Below are 13,082 nucleotides of genomic sequence, written 5' to 3'. Positions count from 1 at the left end.
TAACTCAGCCTGCTCAAGCTAGCCAATGATGTCCAGAGCACACTCAGAGTCAGATGCCTTAGGTGGATAATGGCTTCAACCTGGCAATATGTCATTGACAGTTACCATTCAGTTTAGTTCAGTCGCTCAGTCGTGTCCAATTCTTTGTGACCCCCATGAACCGCAGCACGCCAGGCCTCCCTGTCCATCACCAACTCCCAGAGTCCACCCAAACCCATGTCCATTGAGTCGGTGATGCCATCCAACCATCTCATCCTCTGTCGTCCCCTTCTCCTGCCCTCAATCTTTCCCAGCATCAGGGTCTTTTCCAATGAGTCAGCTCAGTTACCATTATCAGATTACAATTGTGGGGAGCCTGATCAGAAAAATCCCAATTGATTTGCTTTGTCATTTCTTAGAAGCAATTTTAGTTGCTTCCTTTAGCCCTAGATTATAGTCAGTTGGTTTTTAAAGTTTCAAAACTTGATGGAATTCTTGAGATACCACTGCTTTCAGTGTATCTAAACTTCAAGAAAGTCTTTGGCATTGTTTTTTCTTAACCTGGAGCAGTTGCCTCTACCCCATTTGCACTTGAAAATCATGAATGGCAATGTATTTTCAGCATATGAGTTTAACACTCTCTTAGATTAACAATGGTATTAGTAGGCTTGGATTCTGACATTTTCTAAACAAGTTGTATTTGCCCTGAGAAGTTTCCAGAGTCTTAAGATAGTCGTCCCATGAAGCTGGTGGCATAACTGGGTGCATCTGTAATAACAGCATCCTCTCTAATGCTCTCCATCATCAGAGGAAGGAGGGAGCACTGTTGGCTCTGTGGCCTTTACCTTACAGACACATTAGTGGCCGTAGATCTTGATTTCCTAGACTTTGAGAAGATGCTTCTGCTTCAGTCACCCGTACTTAGACGAATTACTCATATAGCTGTCCCTACTAAGGGCTACCTGGACATCTAAGCACTGAAAGATATGCCAAAGATAATTGCATGAATAAAGCCACTAGATGAAGAAAGCCCATGTCTTTCAAGTCCTCACAGTGTGGTTCTCAGCTTATTCTCAAAATCCAGAGCAAAGGCAGATGCATATGTTGGTGGCAGGTGGAGCCAACCTCTCTATGACCTTTTAAGATAATATGTTACATTCCAATTTCATATCTCTTTTTGACAATCACAAAAGAAAACTGGTGAGTCTGGGTAACTTTAAAACTAGTTAAAAAGCACTTGCCTGGCTTTTTCAGGAATTTGGGGACATTGACTTTAACACTGGTGGCTACACAGGGTCCCCATCCCAGTATCCTAGGGTGTAGCTGATCTGCTTCAATCTGATGGTGGATGGTGGGTGACTCAGGGCCATGGCCTAGGAGTTAAGTGTGTGAGAAACCAGAGGAGAGAGCTTGTGTTAGAAGGTAGAAAAGAGAAACGGTGAAGAGCTGCGCTGGTGGAGTTTGTCTGAGGAAGGCTGAGACACTGCCAGCCGGGGCTGAAGGCCTGGTTTCAGGGGGTGTGGAGGAGCCAGTGCTGAAGGGTCGTGGGTAAAGGGAACTGTGCTCATCAGCAGTATCTGCAGGGCATCGTGTGTGCCACTTGGTCTTGTGCAAAGTCCAGCCTCTGGTTAATGCCCGCAGCAGGGAAGGAGCAGGCTGATGCATTCCAGATCCTGCTTCCAGTTTACACCGCAGATTCCTCCCCTGGGAAGCATTGTCGACAGGGAGCCATTCTGACTTGAAGTGAAGGATTTGTGATTTGTAGACACCTGGGAAGACCTCACAATTTGAGGTGCTGTGAACACTAAGCCTGTACTGAGACACAAGCAGAAGTCACAGGCTATTGTTTATGTTTGATGTTTCGTTGTACTTGATTCTTAAACTGTCCCCTCCCGACCGCCACATCTCTGTAACCCTGCCCTGGTCACATAGAGGGAGTGTTTGGACTGCTCTGGACACGTAGAGTAACCAAAGGCCTCAGACCCTTTTCCAAGTGACTGCCCTGCAGTGACACAGCCAGCTGGTCACTGAGAAGGACTAAAACTTGACTTTCCCATTCCCTAACCTAGTGCTTTTTTCTGTTACTCCACAGCTCCTCTACCAGTTCGTTTGAAGTGCAGTGGATGCTTAATTTACACTTCCATTCCTATTTGCTTGCATTTGACTAGGTAAAAGGTGAACCTTCCAGCAAAGCACTTCTTTCCTTTTACTTTCATGAAGAAATAGCTGCGGCTGAGTCCATGGAGAAGGTTAGGTGCCTGGTTATCAACTCATGAGTTTACTACCTACCAACATAGGAAACAGATTGAATAACTAAACTCTGTTGGAAAAGGAAGAAGCGAAAATGACATTGAACTAAAAGTGGGACTTGGAATAGATTTATGCTAAAATGTTACGGATAAATCACACCAGCTTTCTGGTGCTCCATAGCCCAGAGGTAGCTCTAGCGTGGCTTTCCACCAAGAAGACTACAACTGCTTAGTTCCAAACCCCTCTTCAGAGCAGCAGGGCCTTCTTAGAGGTGACACAGTCCCCACATCCAGCACTTGACCAGGATTGGGTTGCATTTTGCCTTCCTGCTCTGACCCCTCCTCAGTCTTCCCATCCAGCTAAATTAGGAATAACTCAGTGCCTGGGTTTGCTTGTTTTGAATGTCAGCCTCAGGCGGGGCTTATGCTATTTTTTTAGGCACAGATTAATTGAGGACTTTTGCCTAAACAGGTTGTTTATAGCACATGCAGCCTCCATTCCATCCGCAGCTCCATCCCATCCACATGGAGACCTGGCCTTGCCGTTCTGCAAAGTTGATACAGAGTGATGACAGCATGGAGCTCAGTGTCGCCACATGTACATTTGTGTGCTTGACACACAGTGAGGCTAAACACTCCCAATGTCGGCGGTCTGAAGCAGAGAAAGGCTTATTGCAGGGCCAGGCAAGGAGAACGGGTGGCTCATGCCCATAAAACCCCAAACCCCTGGAGGGTTTCAGCAAAGCATTTTTTTTTTTTTAAACCAAAGAACCACCACATCTTTATTTAGTTTTTCAGCAGAGCATTTTTAAAGACCAAGTGAGGGACTGGTGTCCCCAGGTGTGTGATCAGCTCGTGCATAGTTCTCTTGACTGGCTGATGGTGATCAACTCTTAGGCGCCAGATGGCCTGGTGGCTACGTGCTGTTGCTCATCAAGTAGTTCATTTTTTCCCAGGGGCTAGTAAAAGAGAACCTGCCTGCTGATGCAGGAGACACAAGAGACGTGGGTTCGATCCCTAGGTCAAAGAGATTCCCTGGAGAAAGGCATGGCAACCCACTCCAGTATTCTTGCCTGGAGAATCCCATGGACAAAGGAGCCTGTTGGGCCACATTCCATGGGGTCGCAGAGAGTCCAGCATGACTGAAGTAACTAAGCATGCATGCATGGTGGTGGTTTTTTAGCATCTGAAAAACTCAGGCATGAGATACTATTATCTGGGTACTTCTGAGAGGATGTGGGCGCGGGGTCTGTCCTGAAAAGGCCTCACTCAGTTACATCAGTAGTGAGTCCTGCTTGGTTACATCGGTAGTGAGATCCCAGGTCCTCTCCACATTCCAGCACCATCAACCTATCAGGAAGTTCTGTTCAAGATACCTCCCTACCCAGTCTATCAGTATGAATTCATTTATAAGTATATTTTTCAATTGCCAATTAGGATGATTAAATGCCAGTAAATGAGCTATTAACTGATTATAGAACGTTTTTATTAGCCTGCCTTTCCTCCGGTTTAGACCATGAGAACAGAGGAATAAAAGTTTCAGCAGTAGGTGAAGAGGCTGATTTTGGAACATGGAGCAGCACGGAGGAGGGCAGAGCCTCAGAGTTAAGAGACAGTCCCGGGCTCCTGGGGATGAGAGAAGTGAGGGAGTGGTTGTGGGGACGGGTTTCAGAAAATTGGGAGGGAAAGCCAAGAAAGAGGAAGAGTGTCCTAGCGCTGTAATAAATTACCAGAGATGGGGTTGCTTAAACCACAGAGGCTGGAAACTCCAAAATTAAGTCAGCAACAGATTCAGTATCTGATGAAAGCTTCCATTTGCTGCTTCATAAACAGCCATCTTCCTGCTGTGTCCTCATGGCAGAGAGGGCCAGTTGGCTCTCTCAACTGTTTGGGGTTTTTTTTTTTAAGCCAACTTAGGTTTATTTTTTTATTAAATTTTTATTAAATTTTATTAAATTTTTTTATTTTGTATTGGAGTATAGCTGATGAACAGTGTTGTGATAGTTTCAGGTGGACAGCAGAGGGACTCAGCCATACATACGCATGTATCATTCTTCCCCAAACTCCTTTCCCATCCAGGCTGCCACATAACATTGAGCAGAGTTCCTAGAGAATGAACTTATGATTTCTGGGGGGAAAGATGGGGAGGACGGATAGTTAGGTAGTTTGGGATGAACAGGTACACACTGCTGTATTTAAAATGGATAACCAAGGACCTACTGGCTCCTCATCTTGTAAAAGCACTAATCACCTTCACGAGAGCTCCACCCTTGTGACCTAATCATATCCCAAAGCCCCCCCTGTAAGCACCATCACACAGGGAGCTAGGATTTCAAGATACAAACTGGGGGAGGACAGACACATGAAGCTCATAATTAAGAGAGAGCTCCAGAGATAAAGCTTGATCTACTTTACAAGTTTTCCCTGGGCCACAGGGCTGTCATACATCATTGAAAATCAAGAGTGACATCTTATGAACTGGCAAGATTCAGGGTATTCAGTGCAATAAAAGTCATAGGGCACTTTTCACTGTAACACCTTCCTGAGAAGTTAATCTACCTTTTTTGTTGTTGTTCAGTCATGTCTGATTCTGCGACCCCATCAACTACAGCACGCCAAGCTTCCCTGTCCTTCACTATCTCTTGGAGTTTGCTCAAATTCATGTCCATTGAGTTGATGATGTCATCCAACCATTTCATCCTCTGTGGCCCCCTTCTTTGCCCTCAGTCTTTCTCAGCATCAAGGTATTTTCCAGTGAGTCAGCTCTTTGCATCAGGTAGCCAAAGTATTGGAGCTTCAGCATCAGTCCTTCCAATGAATCTACCTTATGCTAGTTAAAAATCTCAAGAACACAACATAACAATTTAGTTAAAAGTTGGAGCCAATGCTCTATTTCCAATAATAGTGGATCCTGGATGATGAGACCACATCCACACAGACTTGCTGAAAAAACTCGCAGCCCCCAATTAAAATGACGGTGGAAACAATAAATGACGGTGGAGGCCTAGAGCACCTGCTAACACTGTGCCTATAAAGATCACACAGCTCTTATTAATTTTAAATTTAAGATTTCACAAGTTCCTAATTTAGTTTTCTTCTTGAAGAAATGCTGTCTGGATGTCAGAAGAGGATCTGGACCTTCTATCTTGAAATTCTATCCTGCAAGAGGATGTTACTTGTTTATGGGATTCTGACTCCAATTTGAGTTATTTTTGACAGTGCTACATTAGTATCAACATAAGGGACCACTGTGAAGAATGTCTTAATTTAATTTTCTTTCATGTGTTAATTCTGTAATTGCTTCCTAACCACACAGCTCAGCAGAGTGAGGGGCATGAAAAACTTGCTCGGGGCCCTGGCAGGCAAGGGCATTTTGTAAGCATTTTTAGACATTGATGGGTGTACCCGGAGCATTATATGTGCTTGGGTTATTTAAGACTGTGCAATTACGAAGTAATTAGGGTAATCATTAAAGGTTTTAGATCTATGACAACTGCAGAAATCATAAATGAGATGTTATGAGATTATAAATGGGATATTATGAGATTAAGAAATGATTGCATGATTATGTGAAATATTTTCCTTCTTAAATTCATCAATATATCAAAAGAAGTATCTGGCAGGGGTTTTCAGCCCAGTGGTTTCTCCTTGATTATTTTGTGCTTCAGGATAATGGTACCTAAACGTTTCCTCAGGTACTTTCCCATTATTCTTAAAGGCTGCTTGGGATGAGGAGGCTGGCAAGGAGAGGCCACGAAAAAATGCTAGGGAGAAGAAAAATGAAACAGCGTTGAACCAGTGAGATAGAGGTTGGGGGTGAGAGGCATTGCATTGTATTTGAGAGAGCCTGAGGTCTGTCTAGTCAAGGCTATGGTTTTTCGAGTGGTCATGTATGGATGTGAGAGTTGGACTCTGAAGAAGGCTGAGTGCCGAAGAATTGATGCGTTTAAACTGTGGTGTTGGAGAAGACTGTTGAGAGTCCCTTGGACTGCAAGGAGATCCAACCAGTCCATTCTGAAGGAGATCAGCCCTGGGATTTCTTTGGAAGGAATGATGCTAAAGCTGAAGCTCCAGTACTTTGGCCACCTCATGCGAAGAGTTGAGTCATTGGAAAAGACTCTGATGCTGGGAGAGATTGGGGGCAGGAGGAGAAGGGGACGACCCAGGACGAGATGGCTGGATGGCATCCCTGACTCGATGGATGTGAGTCTGAGTGAACTCCGGGAGATGGTGATGGACAGGGAGGCCTGGCGTGCTGCGATTCATGGGGTCGCAAAGAGTCGGACACGACTGAGCTGAGCGACTGAACTGAACTGAACTGAACTGAACTGAGCTCTGCGGTCCGAACACCCCAGACTGTGGGCTCAGCTCCGCCACCTGCCCTCCGTTAAGGCACTTCCACTGTCTGAAGACCAGTTTCCACCTGTGAGCTGCCGAGGCTAACCTCCAGCGCCCACTCGCAATTACAGCGCAGCGGGAATAGTTAGCAAAGTGTCGTCATCCACGGGGCCCTGCATTGAGCCTGCGCTGCGCTGTTTCCCTCCTCCCACCCCTGTGCCCTCGTCTCTGCAGAGTTGTCAAGAGCGGGTGCCTTGACTTGCCCTCCCCAACCTACCTTGGCTCTGGGGTGCTCTGGCCGGCACAGGATAACAGTAAGGGATGGTGAGGGTACGGGCTCCTGGAGAAGCAGAACAACAGGGCAGGGGAGCTTTTCCAGGAAGAGTTGGCGGAAGGCAGCGCTGACCCTCCCGGTGTACGTGGGGGATAGAAATAGTAAAATCCTTAACAATAATTCTTTTTTTTAAGTGTCTACACAGCGCCAGGCAAGAACTGCTGCTCCGGGTTCAGACTATTTTACGTTGTTTTTCATTAAACGAAAATATTCCTTCCAGACCTGGTGTACCTTTGCCCACATATAGTGGGTCATTTTGAATGTTGCTGGTCTAAAACTTTCTAGGAAAAGGGACAGCAGCTGCTTCCCAGGTCATTTGCCTTGATTCTAAAATAGGCTGGTTTGCAGAGGAAAACAATGGTCATTTATGTCATTTCTTCCAGAACATAATTGCTGAGCATGAGATTCGTAATATCTCCTGTGCTGCCCAGGACCCAGAAGACCTCTCAACATTCGCTTATATCACGAAGGATTTGAAGTCCAATCACCACTACTGTCACGTGTTTACTGCCTTTGATGTGGTGAGTAACTGTCCTCTTTAGACTGACTAAATATTTCTGTGAATGCACCTGGAATTTATTGAAAGCAATTTAGATGCTTGGTTTATTTGAGGTGTTTTTTTTTTTTTTTTTAACTGTACTGGGTCTTCGTTGCTACATGTGGGCTTTCTCAAGTTGTGGCGAGCAAGGGGCTGCCCTCTGTTGAGCTTCTTATTGAAGTGGCTTCTCTTGCTGTACAGAACATGGGTTTTAGGTGCAGGCTTCAGTAGTTGTGGTACATAACTCAGGCTTGGTTACTCCTCAACATGTGAGATCTTCCTGGCTCAGGAATCAAACCTGTGTCCCCTGCGCTGGCAGGCAGATTCTTAACAACTGGACCACCAGGAAGTCCAAATGCTTGGTTTTTGTTTGTTTGTTGGTTTTACCAAATATTAAGGTTTCATGGTATAAGATATTTTGCAGACTTCAGCTTTTCTGAGCTTTTTCTGTATTTTCACTCATCCATTAAATTTCAAACTCCACTTCTATTCAGTATCTGAACTGCCATGGATCAACTACTAACTTCACTTTTTTTTTTTTTTTACTGTTTTATTTCATTTTGATTATTCATGCTGTCTGGTGGACATTTTTTTTTAATTTTTATTTTTACTTTATTTTACTTTACAATACTGTATTGGTTTTGCCATACATTGACAGGAATCCGCCACGGGTGCCAGGACATGGAAACAACCTAACTTCACTTTTTAAATTTAATGAATCCCTTTCTTTCTCTGGCACCAAAATACAGTAAATGTCTTTCAGCTTTTGTTCCTTCACTATGTCTGTTGGTTTCTTGGGTAGCCATTTCTAAATAGTAGGACATAGTAGTCTAGGTTTGTTTGGAAGAAATATAAATTTTAGTGCCTCATACAATACTTACGGTTTTCTATATTGAATAGTAATTAAATTAGACATCTACAAATAATAATTGGGAACAGTGAGGGTTGGTCTATTTAAATATGACCCATATTCAGAAATTAGTTTTGTAATGATGTCCTTATGGTGTTATACCACCTATAATCCTATTTGTCATTGTCTTAAAACTAACCCATATGCAATATTTGTTTTTCTCTGACTTATTTTGTATGACAGACTCTAGGTCCATTCACGTCACTACAAATGACCCAATTTCATTTCTTTTTATTGCTAACTTTCCATTGTGTACGTATACCACATCTTCTTTATCCATTCATCTGTCAATAAACATCTAGGTTGCTTCTATGTCCTGGCTGTTGTAAATAGTGCTTCAGTGATCATTGAGTTACATGTGTCTTTTTGAATTATGGTTTTCTCAGGATATATGCCCAGGAGTGGGATTGCTAGGTCATATGGTAATTCTACAACCTCCAACCTGTTCTCCATAGTGGCTGTATCAATTTACATTCCCACCAACAGTGCAAGAGGGTTCCCTTTTCTCCACACCCTCTCCAGCATTTATTGTTTGTAGATTTCTTGAGAGTGGCCATTTTAATTGGTGTGGGGTAATATGTCATTGTAGTTTTGATTTGCATTTCTCTGATAATGAGTGGTGTTGAGTGTATTTCTGTTTGTTTGTTAGCTATCTGTATGTCTTCTTTGGGAAATGTCTCTATATCTTCTGCCTATTTTTTGATTGGGTTTGTATTTTTTTGATATTGAGCTGCATGAGCTGCTTGTATCTTTTGGAGATTCTTTTTTGGATACAGGTGGTCGGTGTTAACAGTTAAGGACTGCAAAGCCAAGCCCTTACAGTATCCCTGGATGCATTTGTTCCCACGGGATCGAAATTGTTGACTAAAGCCATGTCAGCATTAGGTTTCTGGTGCCCTTAGCCAGAACTTGCCATTCTTGTGAGATGCAGTTGTTTCTTTAAACAGCAGAATTTATCTTTCTATCCCCATACCTTTTGGTTTGCATGATACACCCTTCTCTGGGAGAGTGGCCTTGGTGTCATAGAAGGGACAAGCTGCTCAGAGTTCACATTCCAACTGGCTGCCTGCTCCCTGATGTTAGATGAGGAGCAGGACTCGGAGTCCCGATTTCCTTTGTCTACAGAACAGGTGCAGGGATTTGTCCCTCACAGGTTTCATGGGGACTGAAATGAAGGAACGTAGGTAGAGGCTCATAAACAATGTGTCAGCACCACCACCACCTCTGTCTCTCTCCTTCCCTTCTGACCTCACAATTCACTCTGGCCTTTTCCTGCTGAAAGACATACGGTAGATTTTTCAGAAGTATATTTATGGTCCCACATTTTCCCACTGCCCTTGCCAAAGAACTGAAGAAAACTAGAATAAATAAACAGAAGCAGTAAAAAGCAAACATAGACTCTGTAGGCCTTCTCTTGGTCTATTGCTTCTACATAGTGTTTTCATTGAGTGTCAGCATTAATATTCCAGTATTGTCAGGATGAATTCCAGCCTTCCCTTGGGAATTGCAGTGTTTCTCTCTAAATTGGTTTTAGAGTAATACATAATTTGCCTCCATAAGAGTATCTAAAACAGTGTTGTCTATTCAAACTAAAAATGATACCCATGGGCCATCTGGCCCCTTGAGTTTTTCAGCTGGTGTATATGTGACGCCAGAATTCTGAGGTGAAATATAGGGGGAAAATAGGCAATTGTTTGGTTTTAAGACCAACACAATGTCCCTGGTACATTTCGAAAACATGTGGAGAATTGCTACACCTTGTATCTTTTCATCCAGATGTTTGATTTAATGTAGACATTCACTAGCTTAGGAGTCTGGTATCAGCTCCAAAGGGTTTTCATCTTACGCCATGAATCCACCATTTTAATTCTCTCTAGGTGAACAGTTTGTCTAACTTCAAAAACAGTCACAAAGGCCACCAGTCCTGACCTGGGCCTTTGAGCAGTTTTGAGATGCACCAAGCTTTGTTTGCACTGGAAAAAAAAAAGCCTCTTTTGAGCATGGATTTTGTGTCTTTATGTAGGGCAGTTCAATATTCAGTCCATTCTTGAAGCGTTAACATTCTTCTGATATGACTCAGTCCCCCCAGGCTGCCCAAATGGCAAAAGAATACCTCCAGTATACATTTAGTCTTTCAGCTGATGTGTTTTGAGTATATATTTGCTTACTTTTTATTGGAGTATAATTCCTTTACAGTGTTGTGTTTCTGCTGTACAGCAGCATGAATCAGCTATATGTGTATATATATCCCCTCCCTCTTAAATCTCCCTCCCATCCGCCCCCCATCTAGGTTACCATAGAGCACCAAGCTGAGCTCCCTGCTACACAGCAGCTTCCCCCTAGCTCTCTGCTTTACACGTGGTAGTATACATATGTCAATGCAACTCTCTCAATTCATCCCACCGTCTTCTTCCCCCACCCCCCTACCATGACATACACATTTTTAATTGCAGTTATTACTACTTTCACTTTGTAGATCTTTTATGAGTCACAGGAAGTTTTTCTGAATATCTCCTATTATCAAGGAAATCCTGTGGTCTTGGAAGGGAAGCTCAAGCCCCCCTACGAAAGCAAGCATGTGAATCTAACATAGTTATTTACTCTGAGACACTGCAGAGCCCTCAGCAGGCTCAGACACCAGGCGGGGGAGTGCCCTGTGTTTTCCAGGGTCATTTGACCATGGGAGCCTCTTGCCAGGAGAGCTCCTCATGGGCCTGGTGTTCTGCAGAACATACTTCAGAAAATGTTACACTTTATCTTCTCTAAGCTTGTTCTCATTCCTAAGAATCTATTAGGTTGGTACAAAAGTAATTGTAGTTTTGGACTGCAATTTTTAAATTTCGTACCATGAATTTTAAATCATTATAACTAGGCTCCAACACATCTTTATTAATCAAAATAGGAACCATTACAATCAATGCATTTTTGCCAAAAGGAAATGTTTATTCCTGTAGCATGCTTCAGGATTCTACAAACTCTTGGAAAGCATTTTCTGCATCCTGCTGCTTGTGGAAGCACTTTCCCTGCACAAAATTGTTGAGCTGCTTGAAGATGTGGAGGTCGGATTTTGAGAGGTCAGGTGAATATGGCAAATGAGGCAAAACTTTGTAGCCCAATTCATTCAACTTTTGAAGTGCTGGTTGTGCAATGTGCGATCCGGTGGTGTTATGGAGAAGACAACAGAATGGGCCCATTCTGTTGACCAGTGCTGGCTGAGGCATTGCAGTTTTCAGTGCCTCTCATCAATTTGCTGAGCATACTTCTCAGATATAATGGTTTCACCAGGATTCAGAAAGCTGTAGTGGATCAAATGGGCAGCAGACCACCAGTGACTATGACCTTTTCTTGGTGCAAGTTTGGCTTTGGGAAGTGCTTTGGAGCTTCTTCTCAGTCCAGTCACTGAGCTGGTCATTGCTGGTTGTCATATAAAATTCACTTGTCACATGTCACAATCCGTTGGAGAAATGGTTCATTGTTGTTGCATAGAATGAGAGAAGATAACATGTTAAAATAACAATTTTAAAATTTTTAGTCAGCTGTGAGGCACCCACTTATTGAGCTTTTTCACCTTTACAATTTGCTTCAAATGCCAAACAACCATAGAATGGTCAATGTTGAGTTCTTGGGCAACTTTTCATGTAGTTTTAAGAGGATCAGCTTCAATGATCTTCTCAGTTGGTCATTGTTAACTTCCGATGGTCAGCCACTGTACTCCTCATCCTCAAGGCTCTCGTTTCCTTTGCAAAACTTCTTGAACAACCACTGCACTCTACATTCATTAGCAGTTACTGGGCCAGATGCATTGTTGATGTTTTGAGTTGTCTCTGCTGCTTTATGACCATTTTGAACTCGAATAAAAAATCGTTCAACTTTGCTTTTTGTCTAACATCATTTCTGTAGTCTAAAAGAAATATAAATTAAACAGCAAGTAATATGTCATTAGCAAAAAAAATAAAGCGAGAAATGCACATTAAAATGATGTATAGCAGAACCACATTTATTTAAGAATGTATTTCAATATTAAATGACAAAGTTCAACAATTGTAAAACTGAAATTACTTTTGCCTCAACCTAATACACTAAATTCAGCTTGTGATATTTTCAGTTTTAAATGACAGGTAGATGAAAATTTAAAAAAGACTAGATCAGAAGTGGAATTAGTGTTCCCAAGAAAAGCCAGTGTGTATTATACCTCATTGGACTTCCCTAGTGGCTGAGATGGTAAAGAATCTGCCTCCAATGCAGGAGACCTGGGTTCGATCCCTAGGTTGGGAAGATACCTTGGAGGAGGGCATGGCAACCCATTCCAGTATTCTTGCAGGGAGAATCCCCATGGACAGAGGAACCTGGTGGGCTACAGTCCATGAGATCGCAAAGAGCCAGACACAACTTAATGACTAAGAACACAGCATACACACCCATTATACCTACCAGCAAACTCCAGACCTACTCTGCATTCTAGACTCACTATGGTGGCAGCTGATTCCTAGTCACCTCTCCAATGGGACATGCCTCATCCACTTCTGAACAAGAAGCTGCCCAACCTCCACCTTCCAGGCAGTGAAAACTTGAGGGAAGAGAATAGGCCTAGGGAGGGAAAAAAAAAAAATGTGTGTTATGAGTCTAGGAGTGTAGTTTCCTGCAGTACAGAAGACCCAGGTTCTATCCTTGGTTTGGGAAGATCTCCTGGAGAAGGAAATGGACACTCCAGTATTCTTGCCTGGAGAATTCCAT

The 13,082-nt window shown here is 43.1% G+C and overlaps 1 protein-coding gene across 10 annotated transcripts in view; it reads left to right on the top strand.

The window, feature by feature from the left end:
• Positions 1–13,082, top strand: part of ANKS1B (ankyrin repeat and sterile alpha motif domain containing 1B) — a 1,178,069-nt gene that overhangs the window by 1,132,255 nt on the left and 32,732 nt on the right. For all 10 annotated transcript variants that reach the window (XM_069585123.1, XM_069585122.1, XM_069585120.1 and 7 more), the window contains one exon: positions 7,284–7,421. In XM_069585123.1, coding sequence (XP_069441224.1) covers positions 7,284–7,421 — 138 coding nt within the window. The remainder of the gene's footprint in view (positions 1–7,283; positions 7,422–13,082) is intronic.

Source organism: Ovis canadensis, chromosome 3 (genome assembly GCF_042477335.2).
Source record: "Ovis canadensis isolate MfBH-ARS-UI-01 breed Bighorn chromosome 3, ARS-UI_OviCan_v2, whole genome shotgun sequence".
In the NCBI taxonomy this organism is placed as follows: Eukaryota; Metazoa; Chordata; class Mammalia; order Artiodactyla; family Bovidae; genus Ovis; species Ovis canadensis.
This window is presented reverse-complemented; position numbering and strand designations above follow the sequence as displayed.